The following is a 23,322-nucleotide window of genomic DNA, read 5'->3' as shown; positions in this document are numbered from 1 at the left end:
AGTGGCTATGGGAAGGGGGAGATTGGTTTGCAATCTGAGAGAGACAAACTATATCCCCCCCCCCCATCCTAAAGTCAGGAGACAGGAGCAAAAATCACTCCCCCTCCTCTATATTGGAGTTTCCTAAGTATATAAGTATATCCTCCATGATGGGACTAGTTCTGGATATCTCTTCTCCTCTCTGAATGCTGCAGAAAAGGTGTTCGTGGCCAACATGGGTATTGTTGCTTGCTTCTCTCTCTTTCTCTATATACTAATGAAATTGATCTGATAACTTTGTGCTTCTCTTAACTCTTGTTCCTGGTATGCCTGTGTCTTTTGCCTGCACCTTTTTTCTTTAAATATGTTTGTGGTGTTGTGGGTGTTGCTTGCTGGTTGTCTCCTGCTGGGAAGGTGAGCCTAGTGCTTGGAAGCAGATGAGGTATTTTAACCCAGGAGGAGGAGAAAACTCCGGCCGTGTTTTTTGGGGTCCATAAACAACAGGCAAAGGCTTGTAGCTGCATGTTTGCAGCTGGGAAATGGTGGTTTTGGGGTGGTTGTTTTTTGGGGGGATGTATGGGAATATAGGATGGTGCTGCTTGAGATGCCTGATCTGTAGCAAATCTTTGTGTGTGTGCAAGTTTATCACTTGCACAATAGGGGGGGAATTTGTTTTGTTTTGTATTTATATGTGAATGTCCTTAATTCACACTGCCTGAGAGCTGAAATGCAGCTTTCCTTTGAAATTAATACCTCTGAAATTTGTGGTGTGGTATATGTTGTGTGAAAGTGTGCATAAACATGCATATGTTTAGATAACACTAAAGTGCATTATATTGGAGTGTACATTAGGCGAAATAGCATACGAAAGTGAATAGTGGAAGAAATGTGCATTAGGTCACTGATGAATTTTCTCAATTCCCCCCCCCCCAAAATGTGGAAATGTGAGGAACTGAACTTGACTGGAATAATGAGAAAGCCAAATTGAAAGATTCATCCATCCCAGTCTGCAGATACTATGTTTCAAAGCATGCATATGAACTTACCCAATTTCTATAGCAGAGTATTACAAAAGTTGGGTGCCACCTCCAATCACTGCTGACTCAAGTGGGGTTCCAGGTGCTCACCCAGGCTCTGTGTTCCTTTGGGGAGATTGGGCACAATGGAGGCTAGTGTCTTAATAATATAGGGTTTATTTTACACATATATACAACCTTTAGTCTCCAAATGAGCACACAGCAGCAGCACCACAAAACATGCTAGCTTATTCTTACAGTTGCATCGCTGGCATCCTTTTTTTTTTTTGCTCTGCCACCTGTCTTGGTCTTCTGGGCACATACAAGCATGAGTCCTTTTCCACCTTCCTGGTCCCATATTTCCTAATTCTGCTGTTCCTAAAACCTAAACCTCCTTTATTCATTTGCATTCTAATGGTATGTTCTTTAGATGTTTTGAAGTAGTAATGGTTAATCCCCTCTGGCATCACCTAACAAAGTTCACCTGACTTCATCAACATTTGTTGATTGACTAGAATTAAAGACTGGTGCAGGTTTAGGACATTTACCTAGGTTACGGGTAGTTAACTCTTCACATGCTAATTGCTGATGCTCAAAAGTAGGTTCATACATGGCTCTAGATTACATTCTCAAGGTCTGACAGTCTTTACACATAAACACTAATTAAACACCTCAAACAAACCCCTTACATAATCCCCCTTCTAATACACAATGAGACTGTTTTATAACAAAATAGAAAATTCTTTCCAGTAGCACCTTAGAGACCAACTGAGTTTGTTCTTGGTATGAGCTTTCGTGTGCATGCACACTTCTTCAGATGCACACGAAAGCTCATACCAAGAACAAACTCAGTTGGTCTCTAAGGTGCTACTGGAAAGAATTTTCTATTTTGTTTCGACTATGGCAGACCAGCACGGCTACCCACCTGTAACTGTTTTATAACATGTCTCAGTTATAACATACAAGTTCTAATTAAATCCTAATATTTACTAAACCTAAACATTTAGCACCACAGATCTATTACAAGAGAAAGAATGAAAAAGATTGATTCTTGGGACAGGGGAATCCTCCTTGGTGGATCCCTTTCAAAATATTTGTTTTGTAATTATGTTGTGGTGGAATAGGGTTGTGTGCCATACTTTCATTACATGCTAAGCAAAATGTCCATTGTGGTTATGGGGTGGAGAAAGGAGGGGCATATATACTGCAAGACCCTTGTGGGTGTGGTGTAGCTCTAGGATAACGGATGAAGAAGGCATGTGACAACCTTCTCTCCCTTAGTTCCCAGGCATCTCCTTGTAGAGTAACCCTTTGAATTCCTGGAGGGATGTTATTTTTGGGGGCAGAGTAGACAGTACTGAGCTAGATGGATCAGAGGTCTGGCTTGCATCAAGGCAGTTTCTGAATTTGTGAAGTGTGGTGCTTTGATAGACATAAATGGTAACCATTCACTTATTACGGAATAAAGTAACTCATCGTTGTGAGAGCATATTGTTATACTTTTGTGTGTGTGTGTGTGTGTGTGTGTGTGTGTGTGTCAGGCTGTATGGTACATGTGGGTCCCTTCCAGGTCTGTGATTCGGTATCTATGAGGTTTGGATCTGTAAGAGAAAACCTGCTGAACCATTAGCTGCTCAGCTGAAAGCTCATCCACACTTTTTCTTGTTCAGACACTTTTCCCTGGGGGAAACTTCTCTGTCGGAGCAAACAGCAATTTGGGGCTTCTCCAGATAAACATTTGCTCTGATTTAGTGCTAAAGAGTGGGATTTCCCTGGGAAAGGAGTGTGAGGCAAGGGGACCTGTGCCTAGAAAGCATGGGTGAAGCAAACACTGCTCAGATTGATGCTCAGATTGAAGCCCTAAGAACAGTACCTGTTAGCAGCATCTTAAAGAGTGAAGTCTGTTGATATAGAAGCAATTGGGTGGGCCTTCTCTCACCTGGCTGGATGTCCCATCATTCTAGGATAGAGAAATCATTTTCTTTCATTTTCATTTTTTTAAAAAAATAATAATCAACTGGTATATAAATTTTAATTAATAAATAAGACAGTATCCAAACTTTCTGGAAACAGACATTTTTGTTTCCCAAGCTTTTCTAGCTTGATGACAAGGTCTCTGGGCCTGGATGTCCACTCTGTATTGTTTTTGAAGTTATATTCGGTTGTTCTTGTACTGTTTTTATAGCTGTTTTAACTGCTTTCAAGGATATGTCTGTGAAGCACCCTGGGACATATATGTGGAAGGTGGTTCACAAATAAACTAACGGAAATGATGAGGATGATTACTATCAGTGTTTGCCTGTCCTGTGTGGAAAGGCTCAAACTGCTTCTTTTAAAAATGAAGTAAAATCCTGAAACCATATTGCTGCCTGACTACCTTGTATAGTCAGAAGATTCGAAAATGTGATGTGTGCATCATGGTGATGATTTGTGGAGAGGGTCGTCTCCTCCATCCTGGCCTCCCCCATTCCTGCCTGTGAAGTTGGCAGCTTAACCAATTTTCCAGCTAGGTTGAAAAAGGATCGGCAAGGTCAAGGGACCTGCCAGAGGTTACCCTGCAAGTCATTGGCTCAGCCAGGATTACAGCAGAGGTTAAACAGCTTAACGAAGGCAGAAAAAAAATGATTAAATAATCTCTAATCAGGCTGACATCTTGCATACCAAACTTTTTACTTGGTGCAATTATAAATAACTAGCGGGGGGCTCTTTCTCTTAAGAGGGAAGCTGAGGAGGCTCTGCTGGATTCTCCAATATCATCTTCTATAGTTGAACAATTTGCCCATAGTCAAAACAAAAAAATAAAAATAAAATAAAATAAATCCTTCCAGTAGCACCTTAGAGACCAACTAAGTTTGTTCTTGGTATGAGCTTTCGTGTACATGCACACTTCTTCAGATACACTGAAATAGAAGTGCCCATAGTTGGAAATAAAATTTGGCCATAGTTGGAAATGATACATGTGTGTGTGTGTGTGTGTGTGTGTGTGTGTTCTTTTTAAAATCTCTCCCACCCCCAATACTTTGTAAACATGGCTAAATTTCGTCCATTCATTTGGATTGGCTCTGATAATAAGGGCAATAATTGAAGGTTCCTTGTAAGACTGCTTTCCGGTCTGATGTTAGGGAAGCTAAGGCAGTAATACGGCTAGAGCAGTAACAGAGGAACTCCTGTTGTTGGACTATGGTTTAATATCATCCCTGATCATTGGTGAAGTTTGCTGGGGCTGATGGGAGTTTGAGCCTGACAACCCCCGGAGGGCAACATGTTCCCCATCCCTGAGGACTTGGGCTGGGGAGACCTGGATTTGAATCCCTGTGTGGACTGTGATGTTCAACTGGATGGCCTTGGGACGGTCCATCTCTTTCTAGTGCAATAAACTGGGGTCACTCAGTCTGTGTATGCAATCTTGAGCAACTTGGAGGAAGGGTGAGGCATAAAAGGATTTAAGTAGTTATGACCATGAAGGAAGTATGGACCATGAGGAATGGCTTAATGTAGAGAAGAGCAGGTTAAGAAGGGAGGGGAGCATAAGGGTGGTCTTAAGGTGATCAGTTGCTCATTGCAAAAAGTAAGACAGATTTGCATGAAATCTGCATATATTAATCTGTATGTATACTCATGTATGTTTTTTATTTTAAATGTTAGCTGTTGCTTCTAAATCCACATCTAATTTAGAAACAATGGCTACAATTTTAATTGGGGGGGGGGGGACCCAGTCATGAAGACTATGACCACCAGGTGTCCTGTGTTCTTGCTCAGTCCCCTGTCCAGGTGCTCATTGTTTGTGGGCTATTTCAGAGTCCACCTCTGGTCTCCCTTCTTAGGATCCTTTACCTTTAAACTGGACTTGATCTGGAAAGCCTTTCAAATAGTACAGTTAAAACTATCTGGGTCTACCTGTTAGGGCAGGGAAGGGCAACTCTATTGGCTCCACGGGCCATCTCCTTATCTGGATCTGCTGTGGGGACCATATTTGGCAGGGGGCAGGGGGTTGCAAAGAGTTGATCAAAGTGTCTGAGGCTTCAGCTTTACCACCCATTGGCTGATGGGCTGCACAGCCAAAGCCTGTTTTCTGCAGGCATCATATGTACAAACAGGTTTCTCAGGAACTGATCCAGTGGATGGGTGCAGGGCTGGATTAAGACCTCTAGAGGCCCTAAGCACTTAAAATATTTTGGTGCCCCCATATATATATCTAATTCAAAATATAAACAATAATAAACCATATAATAAGATTGTATTTTTCAAAATGAAACAAGACCTACAGTAAGACAGAAAATAATGGATTAAAATTACAAGAAAGGAGATCCTGACTAAATATTGGAAATGATTTTCTAATGGTAGAACCTTGAAAGGTGATGGGCTCTCTGTCATTGGTTGTTTTTAAACAGAGGTTCAGTGGCCATGTGTGATTCAATTTTTAGCTGTTTCCTGTGTTGCAGAAGGTTGATATTAGATGATTCTTTGGGTCCCTTCCAACTCCACAATACTATGATTTCTCCAGTGAGCACTAGTTTGCTCTTCCTGCTGGGATTCTGACTACTAGGATACATTTTCATTTAGAGTGAGAATTGCAAGCCGTCCTCTTCTCTTCAAGTCTCTGCTAATTGGCAGATGGATCTTTCCACAGTGTCACTAATGAAAGATTAGAGGCTGTTCCAGAGAGCCTTTGAAAAACCAGAGCAAAATTGTATCAAAGTGCGCCAGTCCGCGCTGAGACTTTCTCATTGGCTGAGTGCACCTTTTACAGCCCAATGACTAATTTCTAAATCATACAAGCCAATTATGCCCACATTCCTTTGTGGCAGCTCACAACGGTGAAGGCCGCAAAGGACACTTTAAATGGCCAGGAACACCTTAGGTTGCAAATATATAATTGGGATGACAGACACAATTAGCCATTAATAATTCCTTATAGCAGCTGATTAAAGTCTCTTTATCCTGCTTACCAAGATCAAAAGGTCACATGGTTGGAAAATAGAAGAATGAATTAAGATGGCTGAGCTGTTGATAAATGCTCTTCAAGAGAAGAAGCTGCTTCAGTTGTGACAAAAATATGTTTGTTTTTATTCTAGATGAAATTAATATGGAATTACTGCCAGTTCCTCCTTCAAGATATATGCTGTTACCTTGTTTTATTATGATTTGGTTTAAACTTTTGAGCTGTATCTGAGTAGACCCATTGAAATGAATGGTCATGACTCACCTACGTCCATTAATTTCTGTCATGGTCAATAATTTTAATGGGTCTACTCAGAGAAAAAGTTGGTTGAATACAGCCTTTAGTTTTTATTGTAATATAGTACACAATGGGCCCTATGCATAATTGCAAGATGCCTTTGGATGGTTTCCATGTTGTAAGTGGTCCTGTGCCTTGTGCAAAGGGTGGCAAATAAACCATCTAAATAAATGAAATAAATATTTGAATAGGGAGGATGTGGAAATCGTGGCAATATCTGCATTACAAGGAAGCATAGAGTGGTGGAATGAAATAATCCCTTTTCATTTGTACAACAGGGACAAAGAGTTTTGGCCCAGCCATTTATCAGATCCGCCGGTTTTCTAGTTGTATAGAATTTTATTTTTCCATGTGCCCTGTGAGCCCTCCTTCCGCTTGCAGTAGCATAGTCTAAGCGATACAGCCCAGACCAGGGATGTCCAAACACACCCCAGTCTCTTCCAACATTCACTTGCAGTGCCGTCTTATATTTTCCATTCTCCTGCAGTTAGCTTATTATGCATTAATTCTGTCCTCCAGAAAGATATGGTGGGTTGTTTTTTATGTATATCATAGTAAAATCACACATCTTAGCCATCAACTGGTATTTACACATCAGTTTCCTTCCCTCTGTGTTCCCTTCCAAAATGAATATTCTGAGGGGTTTGTCCTTTGCAGCAAAGACAAGTCTTAAAGGTAAAGTTAATGAAGTGGATAATTGCCCATCACAAAACTATCTAGGGTTGCCATCCTAGCCATGTCTACTCAGAAGTATGTATCACTGGATTTAGTGGGACTTACTCCCAGGTAAGTGGGGTTAGGTTGCAGTCTTGGCTTCATTTCACAGTTGAATAGAAATTTGTCATCCTCTCTCATTTCTCTCATTTGGGAGGGACAGTTTAGCATCCTGTTGATAATTTGCCGGGTTGTATGACTTATTCCTTCACACAGTGTAACTTAACCACATGTAGTCCTTTTTTAAACTGCAGCATTTTATTTCTAGAAGGTCCAGAAGGTGGCAACACAACAATTGGCCTTTTTAGTGGTGGCTCCACACTTGTGGAATACTATCCCTGGGGAAGCTCACCTGGCATCATCATTAGTGCCAGGCTAAAGCATTTCTTTTTTTGCCAGGCTTTAGCAGCATTGCCACACATCTTCCCTGACTCTGGGATAGAAAGGACAAGCTCCAAGGCCTTGTGGAACGCCCCCCTCACAGAAACTTGGTAAAAAGGGAGGGGGGTGTTCCAGTGGTGGCAGAAACAGTGCAGTGGCAGCAGGGAACAGGAGGTGGCACATTCCTGTTTTGCCTCAGGTGGAAAAAAGGACAGGTCTCCCCTGAGGGCAAGCGGCCCATGCGGACTGTTTATTGGCAGGTTGAGGAATTCTAATTATTTGGTCATCATGCTGTATAGTGCTGTATATAGTGTAAGGGATGTGGGTGGCAATGTGGTCTAAAACACTGAGCCTCTTGGGCTTGCCGATCGGAAGGTCGGTGGTTTGAATCCCTGCGACGGAGTGAGCTCCCGTTGCTCTGTCCCACCTTCTGCCAACCTAGCAGTTTGAAAGCACGCCACTGCAAGTAGATAAATGGGTACCACTGCAGCAGGAAGGTAAATGGCGTTTGTGTGCGCTATGGCTTCTGTCACGGTGTCCCGTTGCGCCAGAAGCAGTTTAGTCATGCTGGCCACATGACCCGGAAAGCTGTCTGTGGACAAATGCCGGCTCCCTTGGCTTGAAAGCAAGTTGAGCGCTGCAACCCCATAGTCGCCTTTGACTGGACTTAACCACCGAGGGGTCCTAGTGCTGCTCTGGACATGTATATAAATAATGGACTGATGCAGTTGCCTGCATTTCTGGATTCTCCTTGAGGGTGTGGCTATTAATTGACAAAGCCTTCTGGTTGTAAAACAAAACAAAACAAAAAAACGGGAGAAACCTGGCTGTACCTATAACAGTTTCATTGTAAAGCTCATGAAAGACCAGCTACATATGGTAATTTGTTTGAAACTGGAGGTGTCCCTGAGCTTTTGCGAGCTGCGCTTACAATTGCACAGTGAATCAAGGGCATTGCATTGCTCTGTTGCACATGTCTGTCCCAGTCTTCCTTGCTCCTTCAACTGCTTATGTTGGACTCTGTTTGCAAAACATCTCCCTGCAGAATCTCAAGCATCGTTGCTACTTTCTTGGTGCCCTGCTAATTCCATTAAGCAGCCACTGGACAAAAAACGTAGCCCTGAGCACAGCTTGGCTCCTTTTTGACATTGATATACAATGCATGCCATTCCTTCAGTCCAAGATTGGGGGGTGGGGGGATCAGCGGAGGAATCTGTTACCTGTTTCAAGTCAGCTTGGATTTGCCCAGTTTTAAGAGACTCACCCCACCACACCCTGGTCCTCCTTCTCTCTTTCAGATATGGAGGAGTTGGCTAGAGAGAGCATCACCCTGTTAGCCAAGCCTACACTGGAGTCAGATAGCCCCAATCTCTCCTCCGCTGGGGCTGTCTTTATCATGCTGAAATCTGCGCTTGGAGCAGGGCTCCTGAATTTCCCCTGGGCATTCAATAAGGCTGGAGGAGTCACCCCGGCTGTCCTTGTGGAGCTGGTAAGTGCCAAAGGAAAGACATCCAGACCTCTTGCAGAGTGACAGGCTGCTGGAATAGATAGGTGGGTGGAGGGTTTGAGGGTCTGATCCTGCCAAGTGGATTTGGAAGCAAGCCTCATTGCATTTTTAATAGTTTATTTTACTTCTAATCTACCTAGTACTGCCTCCTTTCGCTTTGCAAGGCTCCCTTCCCAGCCATGATGTGTGGATAGGGATGGGGAAATCTATTAATCTCGGTTTCTTGTTTTTCCACTCATAAATTCAGGACACCCCATTTCTGCAGCAGTTTGCACATACATTTTTTTTAAGTCTTCATGAAAATTTGTCAGCATATTTTTGTATGCGATTGTGCGTGAGGCATTTTTGCAAACAAATTTCCTTAATATTATGCATTTTTGCGTGATGTTTTCCCTGATATGTGGATTATTTTGCACGTTTCTCCCTCAAATGCACATTCCCCACTTCACTTTATTTAGTTGGAGAACTTGCACCACAACATTCAGAGGAGCATGGATTTGGGAGCAATGCTGTGTTTTGGTTCACTTGCTGGTTTTGAAAGTGGGAATCAGGTTGGTTTGCACTCCTGCTTGAACTGAACAGGATTTCTCCCCAATCCCTGATGTGCAGATGATTCTCTAGTGGTTTCCGCAAATACACTCAGAACTCTCCTTTTTGTGGGGAGTGGGGCAGGAAAACAGTTTCTTAGTTTTGATTCCTACATTACAGAATTGAAAAAAAGGAACTGGAACAGGACTCTGGAAATGAGCTTTATTTAGTAGTTTCATTTATGTCCCACTCCCCCCCCCCCAAAGGAACACAGAGCATTGTACACAGCTCCCTGCTCTGCATTTTATCTTCACGACAACCCTGTGAGGGAGGTTGAGGTAAGGGAGAGAGTGACTCAGGGTTATGCAGTAACCTTCAAGGGTGAGCATGGTGTTGGAACCTGGGTTTTCCTAGTCCTAGTTCAACCCTCACAGACTCTCTTTGGTGATCACTGGCAGAAAGCAAGCCCTGAATTTTCAGTATGATTTGGGGCTGCTGCAACCAAGTCTCGCATCGCGGTGGGGAAAGAACCACTTGGCACTTGACTCTATTTCTACAGTTTATTAAATGCAAACTTATTATAGTATCTTTACTTAAATGCCTGGTGCAACTAATGGATTTTAACACTCCAAAATATGCTGTGACAGGTATGGATGATTTTGTCGATGCCAGTTTCCCTCTCTCTTTTTCCAATCTTAAGTTCAGTTTTCCACATTTCTGCTGGGGTTTGTGCATTTGTTAACATTTTAGCACACATTTCTCCTGATATATTCATTTTTTGCAAGCAGCTCTTCCTAATGCAATGCATTTTCATATGCATTGCCTTGGTTGGAGTACTGCATCACAAAATTTGGTGGAGTGCAAATTTTTGAAAGAGAGCTGCTGTTCAGTTTGCACACTGTTTGCCACACACACACACACACACACACACACACACATTTTAGACTTGGTCTTCTGCTTTGCTGCTGGGACCAAGAGAGGGCAGCTTGGCTAGTGAGTCTATGGCTGGGCTAGTATCAGTGGTAAGGTTCTTTGAGGCTCTCCCTCCTTGAGATGTTGATAGCATTCAGAAGCACTTTAGTTCACTTATCACCTGTGTCTTCCATTATAGCTGCTTCTTAAGCGGGCAAAATCCTTTCACCATGCAGTGCCTGGCTCTGACAATGTCAGAAAAACCTTGCTGTGTCTGGTAAAAAAACTCATCTAGTCCAGCGTTTTGTTCTGACAATCACCAAATTTCTCTGAAAAGCCAACAAGGAGGACAATGGCAATGCCACGGCATGCGGAGGACTTGGGACTGCGGTCTGGATGTGCAACATTTCTGAATTAGTGTGACAGTTTCTGCTTGCCTTGCTTGAATCTAGCCTGTCTAGGGATGTGGCTTCTCATCTTCCATTGAGTGATCTGCTTTTAAAACTGCTGCTTGTTTGTTTTAACTGCTGTTGGTTTTGCTTGCTACTTTGGTTTTTTATATATATATTAGGTTGCATTTTGTTTCATTTTCAGGTTGTACGTTCACCTTATTCTTTACCGTGCCAGTTGTATGTAGGCTACCTTGTGTATTTTTCTAGAAAGGTGGGGTATAAATTCAACAACAGTAATAATAATAAAATCTAAAATGGTTGGGTTCCTGTCCTGCAAAACTACATTTCCGCTTCAAAACTTGCACATATTTTAATTTTGCAATGCGCTTCTCCATGTGTGTGTGTGTGTGTGTGTGCAGGGTGAAGGAAGTGTATTATAATAATAATTTATAACAATAATTTATTATTTATACCCCGCCCATCTGGCTGGGTTTCCACAATATACTACTGAATATAACATACAAAAATGCTCTTTATTAGGGAATATTGCTTGCATAAATTTATTATGTTAGAAGAAATGCACACTAAAACGCTGATAATTATTTGCGAGTAAAAAAGTAAAATGAAACAGCAAACTGATTTAGAAATCTGGCATGAGAGACTGAACTGTTGGGATTTGTCCTTCCCTATCCCTCTCTGGTGTGCTCCAACTCCATGGATTGAAGGGATGTAAGTGTTTGCAGAAGCCATGAAATGATGATGTTGCTGGATCCCCTTGGGTCATTGCTTATTTTGGTTTATCTTTCCATAGACACAAACCTCTTATCACCCCTGGCATAATCTCTGACCTTCACGGTCCTGTTGCAAACAAATCCGCGTGAGGCATTTGCTTTGTCTTGCTATGTTAGGCCAGTCTCCCCCAGATGCATTGGACTACAACTCCCATCAGCTCCAGCCAGCATGCCCAAAATACCTGGAGGGCACCAGGTTGGTATTCTGGCAACTGGCATGCTGAGGCACACTGCCTCCCACACTGGAGCTTGCATAGAGGCATGGTGGCTAGTAGGCACTGATAGTGTCTAATTCTAGGAAGGTTGCCTAATTTGCCTGCTTGGTTGAGCTCACCCTGATCTCATGGCTATTCCTGTTACTACTCTATAGGCTCACGGCTCTCTCCTCTTTGGGCCTTTTCTCTCTTTGGCAGGGTTCCTTGATATTCCTGATTAGCGGCTTGGTGATCCTGGGTTATGCTGCCTCCATCAGCACCCAGACAACGTACCAGGGTGTGGTGAGAGAGATCTGTGGGGCTGCCATTGGGAAGCTTTGCGAAGTCTGCTTCATTCTGAACCTGTTCATGATCTCGGTTGCTTTTCTTAGAGTCGTGGGAGACCAGCTGGAAAAATGTGAGTTCTTTGACCCCAGAACCCTTTCAGCCTCCTCTAAAATCCCCAGCTGTTCCTTCTTTAATAATATTGTTTATGCGGCTCTTCATGTAAATAATACCAGTGCAATTTGTGTGCATAATTAATGACAGCACAATCGGCATATTAATATATGATAAAACCACCAGAAGCCATTAATGCATCATACCAAGCCTATGAATTAATAGCCAGCAAATGTCTGAGTGAGTGAGCAGGTAAGTTTTAAGCTGGTGCTGAAAACTCATCAGAGTCAGGGGTCTGACTTAATCCAGAGGGGAGGGAATTCCAGTGGAATCCATTAGGAAAACTTCAGCCTGCTCTCCGCAAACCCCCACCTGCCTACTTCCTTACTTAAAACCAGTCCAGGGCATGGCCCTGCCTGCCAGCTTCCTCCTCCTCAGTTTCAGTGTTGCCCTTGTAGAGCTCGGCAGGGAGGTGGATGGGGGCAGAACTTGAATTAGTTGGTTTTGCATGTCATTAGTTCTGGCTCCACCTACTTACTTCTGGGACTCCCTGCCTTCTGTCCCACCAGCCCTGATGGGCACCAGTCACCCCTGAGGAATTCCGCAGACGTGGCACCGCCATGGAGAAGTCCCCCATCCCACTGTTGGTAGCTGCATAATACGTCTCAGCTGGTAGCCAGACAACCAGGAAAGCCTCATTGCCGCCTTATGTTCCCTTTCTCCTCAGTGTGTGATTCTTTCTACCCTAATGAAACCTTGAGTGGTGGTATCTCTCGTCAGCATTGGTTCACGGACCATCGCTTCACCTTGTCTGCTTTGTGTGCCTTGGTTATCTTTCCCCTCTCAATTCCAAGGGAAATTGGATTCCAGAAATACACAAGGTAAGAGCTCTGTTGTTCTTGTTCTTGTGCTCTCTGTGGCCTGGAGACTGGGCCAAATAGTGACCAAACTTGCTCCAAAGGGCTCAGCAAGGGCGCCAACTTGCCCCCCCACACACTGAGGGGGTGCAGTCATGTGACATGTCATGTGATGAATCACGTGATAATGCCAGCTGAGTGGGGGTGTGAACTCTGGTCTCCCAGGTCCTGGCCCAACACTGGCCAGCTAGATACTGTATGTGAACCATTATCAATTATGTGCTTCAGATATCTTGTAAAGACCTATCCTTTTGCACAGATAGAACAAGAATCCAGTGATACAGGGTACCTATCTATTTTTTTTAATTTTTTGCCTTTGTGCTGATTTGCATTGTTTGTACACCGCCTAGGATTTTTTTTTAAAAAAAATTAAGTTGTTCAGAATTAATTTTAAACAATTATTTTGTTGGATTCTTAGCAGCCTCAGCTATCATGATTGGAAAATGTAATCCAACAAGGTCTGGAGAGCTGTTGGTTCCTCACCATTAGCAACATAGCAAGCTGCCTTATGCAGAGTCAGACCTTTGGTCCATCTAGCTCAGCACTGTCTGCAGTGACTGGTGTTGGCTCTCCAACTACTGTACCTGGAAATGCTGGGATTGAACCTGTGACCTTCCCCATGCAAGGCAGAGGCTCTACCACTGAGCTATGGCTGTCCTTCCCTGTTTTAAGGCATGTCATGAGGTGTATCTACAGGTGTCCCCAGCATCAGAAGTGAGGTGTGTGGTTACCCAGGTGAGGAACCTTTCGTCCTTCCCAGGCAACATAAGCATCTTCTAGTTCATTTGCTGGAACACCGATGCGGTTGTATTTTGCTGTTTTTGCTTCTATTTGCCACACCCCTACCATGAAATACCATACGGTGCCCTTTTGAATGCAGGGGAGCATTGAGCTCCTTTGAGGCAAAGTCTTTTAATTCTCCCCGTTTGTGTGTTCCAGCATCCTTGGTACTTTGGCAGCCTGCTACCTGATGCTTGTCATTGTAATAAAATACTACCTCAGAACCGATTACGTTGTCAAGCATGAACATCGCCGTTCCTCTGGGTAAGTGTTGGCGTGGGTGGCTGTTGGGCTGGTAGTGGAATTGTCAAGCATTGGTCTCATGGGCACGATTCATCCACCCCATTGGCTTGCATGGAGGTGCTGCTGAGATGCTGTCATGTTGGAACCTGCCATAATTCAGTTCAGTTATAGATTTGGAGGAGCCTCAAGGGCCACCCAGTTTACCTCTTAAGAGTCTCAAGGGAGCTTGGCTGTTGATTCTCCTATGCACATGGCCCATGTCAATATCCTGAAGTGTGTAAAATACATTCTCTCTCTCTCTCTCTCTCTCTCTCTCTCTCTCTCTCTCTCTCTCTCTCTCTCACACACACACACACACACACACACACACACCCCAGTTACCTGTAGCAGATGACATTGTTGTAGCTGAATCGGTTCCCAAGAGCAATAGGGTTGCATCCAGTGCTGCACATGCGGAGTTCCACTTGAGGAAGGCGACTTCACCTTCCTCTTCTCTCCCTGCATGCACCCAAAATCTGCCCTGACTGGTCCGCAAGCTTCTGGATGCAGGAGCAAATGCCGAGGAGAGCAGGGTGAAGTTACGTTGTGCAAGCTGAATGGCTGTGTTGGCTACAACCCACCGTGACGTATGCTTGATGCAGAAGGGACCTGCCTTCTACTGCTTAATTATCTGCAGAGTTGGGGGTATCTGCAGACATTTTTCTCCCCGAGGCATTGTCGCAGATGGTGCCCTGCTCCACTTGAAGTCAAGGTGCAGATTGTCCAAGGCAAGACACATTATTGTTGCATGTGGGGCAGAGAACCCCCAACAAAGCATATCTCTGGCCCCACTTATGGGGTAATGAAAAAAATACAGCAGTAAATTTATGCAATTCTGTAGGTAGTTTATATACTTCCTCATACTGCAAATAAGTCTCTAAGTGTTTTGCTGCATTATAATAACGTCACAAAAATACCAAAAAATACAACGATTACAATTAGGAAAATGTGGCAGATGGACATTGGATCATCCTCCTGAAGACTTTGCAACCAATCAGCGCTGGGTGGAGTGTCCAGCAATCAGGGGAGAGTGGGGAGTTAAAATCTAGAACCTGCTAGTTTAGCAGTTAGGACTTGGAAAGTGTTGAGACTGGGCTTGGATTGGACTTGGCAAGGGCTTGGCTAAGATATTAGCTGGGTGGTTAGGAGTTTCCTAGGCAGGGGAAACCAGATAGCTTCCTTCAAGGGAATGAAAAGGTCCCAGAAAGAGTCTAGAAGTGTTTTACTGGATTAATAGATCTAGGAGGAATCAGTTTATTTAGAAGCAGATTTGATGTGGAAGTCGTAAGTAAAGTTCCTTATTACTTCTGTAAAAGAGATTCTTACTTTTGTGCCTGATCAGAGTAACCACTAAGCGTTAACCCTCATTGAGTGTGCATAAATAAAACTTGTTTTGTTTCCAACGTGTCTCATCCTTAATTTATTACCAGTTTGAGGGATAAGTGATCACAGGTTTTGCTTTAATTGATGTTAAAGTCCTTGCTGCTGAATATTAGTAAATGCTGCCACATGCAGAGAATCTCCAACTTCCCAAGTGTTGCTGGCAGGGAATATCTAATTTTAAACACCTAAAACCCGTCACATTGCATCTTTGTTGAGGGGGGGGGGAATCTGTCACAGTCAGATCCGCTTCAGCATCAATATAAACTTAGAGTCACGAACACATGGAGACTGTAATAACCTCTAGCAGAACAAAATGCAGGAATACAGCCGAGGCAACCAGTTCCACCTGCCAAGAATATAAGCACCAAAAGGTGGGCAAATGTTGCACACTGCCCCTGGGTCATAGGCTGGGCAAGTCCCCTGCCTGCAACTGCAGAGAGCTGCTGCCAGTCATTGGAGGCAATATTGGTCCAGATGGACAAAGGGTCTGATGTCATGGGACCACCGAGAACTGAGTAATCTTGAGTAGTACAGTGAAGGACAGATGGGGCTCATCAACCTGGGAAGGTAGCCCATCTAGGAGAAGGAAAACACTGATCTTAAACCTCTGCTGCCTTGCAGGGTGGGAAGGCTAAGGAGTAAACCCTACACAAATCCGGAGTGGAGTCCCTAAGATGGTTGGATCTGGCCTTGTACAGCTCCTTCTGGCAACTTCTGCAGCCAAGCTGGTGCCAAACGTATTGCTCTGCTTTCCTTTGGTCCACATTGTGAGGCCAAGAGGGGAGTCTTGCACCATGGGGAGGTCACTTTAGTGCTGCTAACGCAGCGGTGTGACTTCACCCTTGGAGGCACACTCCATTGTCTCTTGAGACAGACAGATGCCAATTACAACAACAACAACAGGTGGTGTTGGAGGAGGAATTGGCAGGTAGGGGTTGCAATCTGCCCTCACTTAGTAGAAGAAGCTGCCATATACGTACTGAGTAAGGCCCCTAGTCTCTTGCTTGGTTGGCTGTTGACATCTGAGTTGGCCAGCTCTGATGCTAACACACAGCCTGTTTCACATTTGCAGGGTATCTTCCTGGGCTTCAATGTTCAGTGTTATCCCAACAATCTGCTTTGGATTTCAGGTAAGAAGTTTAACCTTTTCTCCTCCTTTCTTGGTCCCCCCCCTCCCGTTGTTAAAAGAGGCTTCCAAGTCATTTTTATTTGTTTCCACTTCAAATGATGCAAGATCCTACATTCAAGTTTAACTCCTCTGATATAATAAAGAAAAGGGATTCCTCCTTTGCCTGACTTCCTGAAACAAATGGTGTGTCAATCACAACCAAGCACAGCGCTGGTGATCAGTGGAGGAGACAATTGTGGGACATTGGCCAGAAACATCTGATAGCCCCCCCCCTTTTAACGCAATGGCTTCTGAGCAGGAGCAGTCTATGTGGACAATGGGAACTTTGGATTTTACCAAACAAATCCCATGAGGATACAGAGTCATTCTTAATCCACCACACCAGTTACTCTAGGAAGGCCCCTAAGGTGGGAGACTGCCTCATGTGTAGACGAGATCAGCAGTTCTGATACGGAGCAGGGGAGAAGGCAGGCAGACAGTGATGGCTTTGGGACTCCAGGAATGGAGGCAGAATGCGTACCAGCCTTTTCCAACATGAGCTCTGTGTTTCAGTGTCACGAAGCGTGCATCACCATCTACAGCAGCATGAGTAATAAGAAGCTCTCCCACTGGATTGTGGTGTCTGTCATGTCCATGCTGTTCTGTTTGCTTATATATTCTCTGACAGGTAAGCAAGCTCTTTTCTACTTGCTCCATCTCTTGGTACCATTTTGTACCAAGCTCCTAATTTGTTTAGGGGCCCTCAGTGGCATAGGTGAAAGGTAGCACAGATCTGGGAAGTTTTCCCCCCAGAGCAGGAGCAATGATGTCTGCTGGACCACCAGGCTTACAGACAGATTCTCCTGAGTCTGGCCAGTGAACAAGGTGATGATGAAGCTTTCAAGTTTGTTTGTGACAGGTTATCATAGAAGAAGTTGGAAAATGAGGGCAATGGCCAGTTACCAGGGCTGGCTACTTTCTTTTGTCTCTGACGGGGTTCCTACTTCATGCTAGCATTTAAAATTGCTGTAACACTTATTTGTAACATTTCAGGCATTTCTAATTGAAAGCTAAAGGTTGCATTTTTAGCCCCCTGAAGATCTTTAGTCAAAGCTCAATGTATGGAACCTAGGCAGTCTGAAGCACCACTGAGTTCCAGGGTAGTATGCACGAGGCTGCAGTCATACTGACCCTTATAAATTGAATCATAGAATTGTAGAGTTGGAAGTGACCCTGAGGGTCATCTAGTCCAAACCCCTGCAATACAGGTATCTCAACTGATGACCATCCAGCCTTTATTGTTGTGCCTTGTGGTGTTCCTCTTTGGTGTGTGTAATGAATCGATGATGCTGCCTGCCTGTTTTGGACTGTCCTTGCTGCTGTGACTAGGGACTTTGCCTGGGGATGAAATTCTGGAGACTCTTGTGGTGAGCTAGCTTGTTTTTTCCCATTCCACCACTACTTGAAGCAGTTCTATCTATCTATCTATCTGATCTCATAACTCTGTTCTCTTATTGTGTGAAGGGGCTCACAGATCCTTCCTTCCAGATTCCTGCAGGTCTTTCAGCAAGCAAGGGCAGAATAATCTAGAGTCAAGAAATCACAGGGCTAATAGCAAACATATGATATACACAGTTGGTTGTTTCGATTGAGATCCAAGAGACAACATTGTGGGGAGGGGAGGGCAGGATTCCCCCCCCCCCGGTGTGTTAGTTTAGATAGGCTGGTTTCTTCCTGCTTCTTTACATATTAGTGTCCAGTAGATGACTTCCCTTCCCCATAGGAATTTCTAGCAGGTGCATGGCCCTGTAGATGGTTTGTTCTTTACGTTTGGTTCTATGCCTGACATATTGATTTGGTTTTGCTGTGTTCCCACCCCCATTTGTATTAACATCACATTCTCTGGGTTTTTCTTCATCTTTTCCTCCTCCTTGCTGCACAGCAGAGGTGGCCCTCCAGATGCTGTGGGATTCCAACTCTCACCGGCCCCAATAGTCAGGGGTGGCAGGAGACATATTTGGGCAACATCTAATCTGGAGGGGCGCAGGTTAGCCTACCATGAAGGCTGCTGAGGGGGGCATGTTGGTGAGAGGGTGCACCATGGTCTGCAGTTTATTTTGCTCTCCTTACCACACCTAAAGAGCACAATGCTCTGTTTCTCTGTGTAGGGCTCTATGGCTATTTGACATTTGGTGCTGATGTTGCTGCTGATATCCTGATGTCCTACCCAGGAAATGACGTGCTGGTCATTGTAGCTCGGCTGTTGTTTGGCATCTCCATAATCACCATCTACCCCATTGTCCTCCTCTTGGGAAGGTAAGGAGCAGAAGTGTTGGTTTTCCTATGCTTTGACCTTGATGGAAATGCTGTTCTGGTTAATGAGGACTGTCATTGTGTGTAGCTCCTCTGGTCAGAAGCATAGCCTGGTTTCCTCTGGGAACAGGCTCATTTTTCTCAAGCATAGCCATGTTTATAATACAGCATACCTGCTTTAGAATGAAATCCAACCTGTTGCGCCAAAACCATTTATGGCTTAAATTAATGGTATTTTATTCCATTTTATATCCTTCCTTTCTTCTTGAGGAGCCCAAAGTTCAGGGCTGCCTCCTTGGCCCCTCCCTTTCCTCCTCAAACCACACCCATTTTTCTTCCCACCGCCCATTTGAACTAAATTACATTTTGAAAAATACGGCAACCCCTTATTCCCAAAGAAAAACACATATGGTAAATTACTGCACAGTCCTAACCATGTCTACTCGGAAGGTATTCCTGCTGAATTTAATGGAATTTACTCCCTGGTGAATCAGTTTAGGACCGCAAACCTCAGTCCTATATATTCTATACATAACTTGGTTTGGGAGTAAGTCCCACTGAACTCATTGGGGCTAATTTCTGAGTAGATATATATGTAATATTACACTGTCAGAGGTGGAACCTAAGAGATACAGAACTTGGAGGTAAACAGAAAATGCACATTTCAAAAGCTATCCACCAGAATAAATGCTATCTCCTCTCCAGTGATTATAAATGTAGTCTTATTTCCATGTGTTATAACAAAGAAGAAAAGTTACTCTATCAACATTCAACTCCCTTGCCATGTCCATTGTTCCAAATATGTATTATCCCTCTTAAATTCTATGTCTGGAGGTGCATTCCTGTAGAACTTAACGTTAGGCTGCCTTATGTAGAGTCACACTTTTGGTTCACTTGGCTCAGCATGGTCCATCAATCTCAACATTATCTATGCTGACTGGTAGCAGCTTTCCAGGGTTTCAGGTGTGTGTGTGGGGGTGGTGGTGGTGGTGTTCCCAGCTTTCCCTGGAGTTGCTTGGGATTGAACCTGGGACCTTCTGCATCCCAAACAGATGCTCTGCCACTGAACCCATGGCCCTTTCCAATCTGGGGAAAGTTCCCCTTCTTCCACCAACTGAACCAGCCACTTCCATAAAGTAGAATCCTGTTGTTGTTGTTGTTGTTTGTTTGTAATTGCCCATATGTCTATGCTAGGTCAGTCCTACAGGATGTCTGCCTAAGTTCCAAGCACAGCTATGTCCTGACAACTGAGCCTTACGAGAAGTGGATGCGGGTCACTCTCACTACTGCCTGGGTTGTGGTCACGCTGGTCATTGCCCTCTTTGTGCCAGACATCAGTGACGTCATCAGTGTCATTGGGGGCATCAGTGCATTCTTCATCTTCATTTTTCCAGGTATGACCATGTTGTGTGCTCTCTGAGGTAGTAGAGGGTGAGGGATTTGCATAACAGTGGCTGATCTTTTAGCCCCTCAAAGAGGGGCAAGCTGGATCAGACCAAAGGCCCACCATCCAGCATCCTGTTCTCACAGTGGCCAACTGAGCTTGCAAGCAGGTCCTGAGTGCAGCAGCAAACTCCCCGCTTGTCCACATGAGACTCCAAGAATTGGTGTCACCATTGCTCTTGGCCAGCTATCCTCCTTTTTTTTCAGGGAAATTGATTTTTCTCCTCCCCGCTCCTAATCAAATGGAAAATGTTTGTGGGTTGATGAAAGCTTTTGATTTTTTGCCTCCTCCTCCTCCTTCTCGTCCTCCTGGCAAAGTCCTCAGTGATGGATTTAATTGTCAAGCGGTCTTCCTAGGAGCAAACTAGCAAACCTCTTTTCCAAGTGAGATTTCTTTGTTGGTGCCTTGATTATTGCAACGAAAGGTTTTGACCAGAGCTTTGTACTTGAGAAGGAAACTGATCAAAGTTCTGTGTCACAGCAACCCAGATTTTCTACCAGGAGAAGCCGAACTCGACTGCTTATGTAAACAGCAAGCTAAACACTGTTGCACACCAGCTTTAAATATAATAATAATGGAAAACTGCTTCTGCTAGTCGGGGGGGGGGGTGAAAGGTGTGAGCTCTTGGTCACTGCAGCTCCTGCTAGAGCCCTCTTTCCCCCTGCCCCTCTTCCCTACCTCTCAATTCTTCTGTGGCTTCATTAGGAATTGGCATTTGTAATAATCTGTTGGCACCAGTAAGGATTATAAATTTGGGTGCGCATGTACTTTAAAAGAAAGAGAAGTGAAGTTGCAAAAGTTTGTGTTTACCTGGTTTGGAATAATAATAATAATAATAATAATAATAATAATAATAATAATACTAATAATAGATAAATTTTATTGTTTGTACCCCACTCCCATCTGACTGGGTTTCCCCAGCCACTACATGAAAATATAATAAAACATTAAACAACTTCCCTATACAGGGCTGCTTTCAGATGTCTCCTCAAGGTTGTACAGTTACTTATCTCCTTCACATCTGATGGGAATGCAAACTTGTTCAACTTACAATACTTTCCATTAAGTTTGCAGTGCTCCTGAAGTTCTTATCTGGCTTAGGTTTGAACTCCATGTCAAGGAGCCTGGGAAATGTAGTTTGCCAGGTCTCATGAGTCATTAGGAGAGACAAGCTGGAAGCTAGATGTTTCACGACTGCTCATGTCAGTGATGCTGTGAGGGGGATCTGAATTTCTGGAATTTGACTCACCCCTGTTTCTTTCTTTTTTTGGGGGGGGGAGGGAGAGAACTGGCTGCTGTTTATGGAAGATACTGGTAGCCCACCTTGCTGACCCATATGCTAAATCAAGCTGAGGAGCATTTGGCAATGACTAGATGACCATGTTAAAGCAGTCCATGTCACATTCTGTACTTGCAACCCTGGGAACCAGACATGGTTAAGCTGCCTTAGAGAGGAATATTCGGAAGATAAAGAGGATTTGGTTAAATAGAAATTTGGTTAAAAGCATAAGAAACATCCATTTTGTTTTATCTAATTTCTATTCTGCCCTTCAATGCACAGTGATCGGAGCAGTCTATAGTATTTTAGGAACTGGTTGCATTCATATCAGAACTTTTCTTCCAAGGAGCTCACACAGTTCTCCCCATCCTCCTTCCACATCCTACCTGTGAGGTAGGTTATGCTCCAGGGTCAACCAGTTAGAGCTTTCTGGCTCCCAGGTCCTGGATCAGGCATAGGCAACCTTGGCCCACCAGATGTTTTGGTACTACAATTCCCATCATCCCTGACCACTAGTCCTATTAGCTAGGGATCATGGGAGTTGTAGTCCCCAAACATCTTGCGGGCCAAGGTTGCCTATGCCTGTCCTAGACCAATATTCTAACCACTTCACCACACAGACTCTCGATTAATAATTACTATTGATTGGTTGTAATTATTATTAGTGATAACAAATGCAAAGTGATTTCTCTTGTGTTGCAGGACTGTGTTTGGTGTGCGCAGTGGAGATGGAGCCTATCAAACCAAGAACCAAGTATGTCTGTTCCTTCCCAGCCCCCTTTGCTTGCTATGATTTTACGATTCTATGAATATGAGCTATTCGTGGCCAAGGGCAGGCATCCCCAGTCTGTACCCGGCAGAGCTTTTAGACTTCAGCTCCCATCTTTGGGGATGCTGGTTGGGGCTGATGGGAGTTGGAGAGCACAGCTGATGCATTGTGTGCCACGAGGGACTCCCTACAAGTCGTAGGCCCGGCTGTGGCCTGCCCATCATAACTGCTGTGACTGTGACAAAGGTAACACAGCTTGGCATTTTTCCCTCCCGCCCTTTGGCAGGTCTTGCTTAATTGCATGGGGAATAGTCACCGTCCTTTGTGGAGCCTTCATCTTTGGACAAAGCACGACAATCGCTCTCATGGAACTGTTATACAAAGTCTAGCCGACAGGTGGAGGCAGTTGCGATGGTAGCAGATGGTGGCAAGGAGAGACTCCCTTGATACTTGCACGGCGGGACAAGCCAGCTGGGTATTTCCAAGTGACATGGGCAAGTACTGTGCAGCTTTTACCAGCTGGGCATAATTTCAATAATAGCCACTTTTCGCTATCTAATATAGGTATGTGTTGTTTGTGCTTTTCCATACATTGGATGTGCCTGTCTGCTCCCCTGTGGACTGTTGGATAGCTACCGTTTTCTCTAGCAAATGCTCCTTGGTTGTCTGTTGTAGAGCAGATTTTCATTGATGTTTCAAACTACAGAAAGCTGTTGGATTTCTCCCAAAGCTGCTCATCCCGCGAAGTTACTTAGATGTATGCGAAGTACAGAGGACTCTTGAGAAAACATTAAGCTTCCCATAAAAGAGATTCCGCCGCTTCTGCTCTCCATTTCACTCCTCCTCCTCTTAGGAATGTTCTTAAATGGGCTTTGAATTTCTAGGGTTTTCCCCAACCCACACCCGCTAAATGAAGCTCTGGATTATGAGTTTTTCCTCCAGCTGTACTGAGCAATGTAGAATTCTGAACTAGATTTTTGTTGTTCTTGCTGTAA

The 23,322-nt window shown here is 44.1% G+C and overlaps 1 protein-coding gene across 1 annotated transcript; it reads left to right on the top strand.

Annotated features, from left to right (window-relative positions):
* Positions 1 to 139: 139 nt before the first annotated feature.
* On the top strand, positions 140 to 22,914 carry SLC38A8 (solute carrier family 38 member 8). Its single transcript, XM_033157237.1, has 11 exons — positions 140 to 218; positions 8,628 to 8,818; positions 11,873 to 12,071; positions 12,780 to 12,933; positions 13,909 to 14,013; positions 16,487 to 16,544; positions 17,096 to 17,210; positions 18,691 to 18,838; positions 20,030 to 20,229; positions 22,261 to 22,312; positions 22,614 to 22,914. The coding sequence occupies exons 1-11, from the start codon at positions 215 to 217 to the stop codon at positions 22,714 to 22,716; spliced, it is 1,329 nt and encodes a 442-aa protein (XP_033013128.1). The 5' UTR covers positions 140 to 214; the 3' UTR covers positions 22,717 to 22,914.
* The last annotated feature ends 408 nt before the right edge of the window (positions 22,915 to 23,322 follow it).

This window comes from Lacerta agilis, chromosome 8 (genome assembly GCF_009819535.1).
Source record: "Lacerta agilis isolate rLacAgi1 chromosome 8, rLacAgi1.pri, whole genome shotgun sequence".
NCBI classification, from domain to species: Eukaryota; Metazoa; Chordata; class Lepidosauria; order Squamata; family Lacertidae; genus Lacerta; species Lacerta agilis.
Note: the sequence above shows the minus strand (reverse complement) of the source record. Positions and strands in the feature narration are given on the sequence as shown.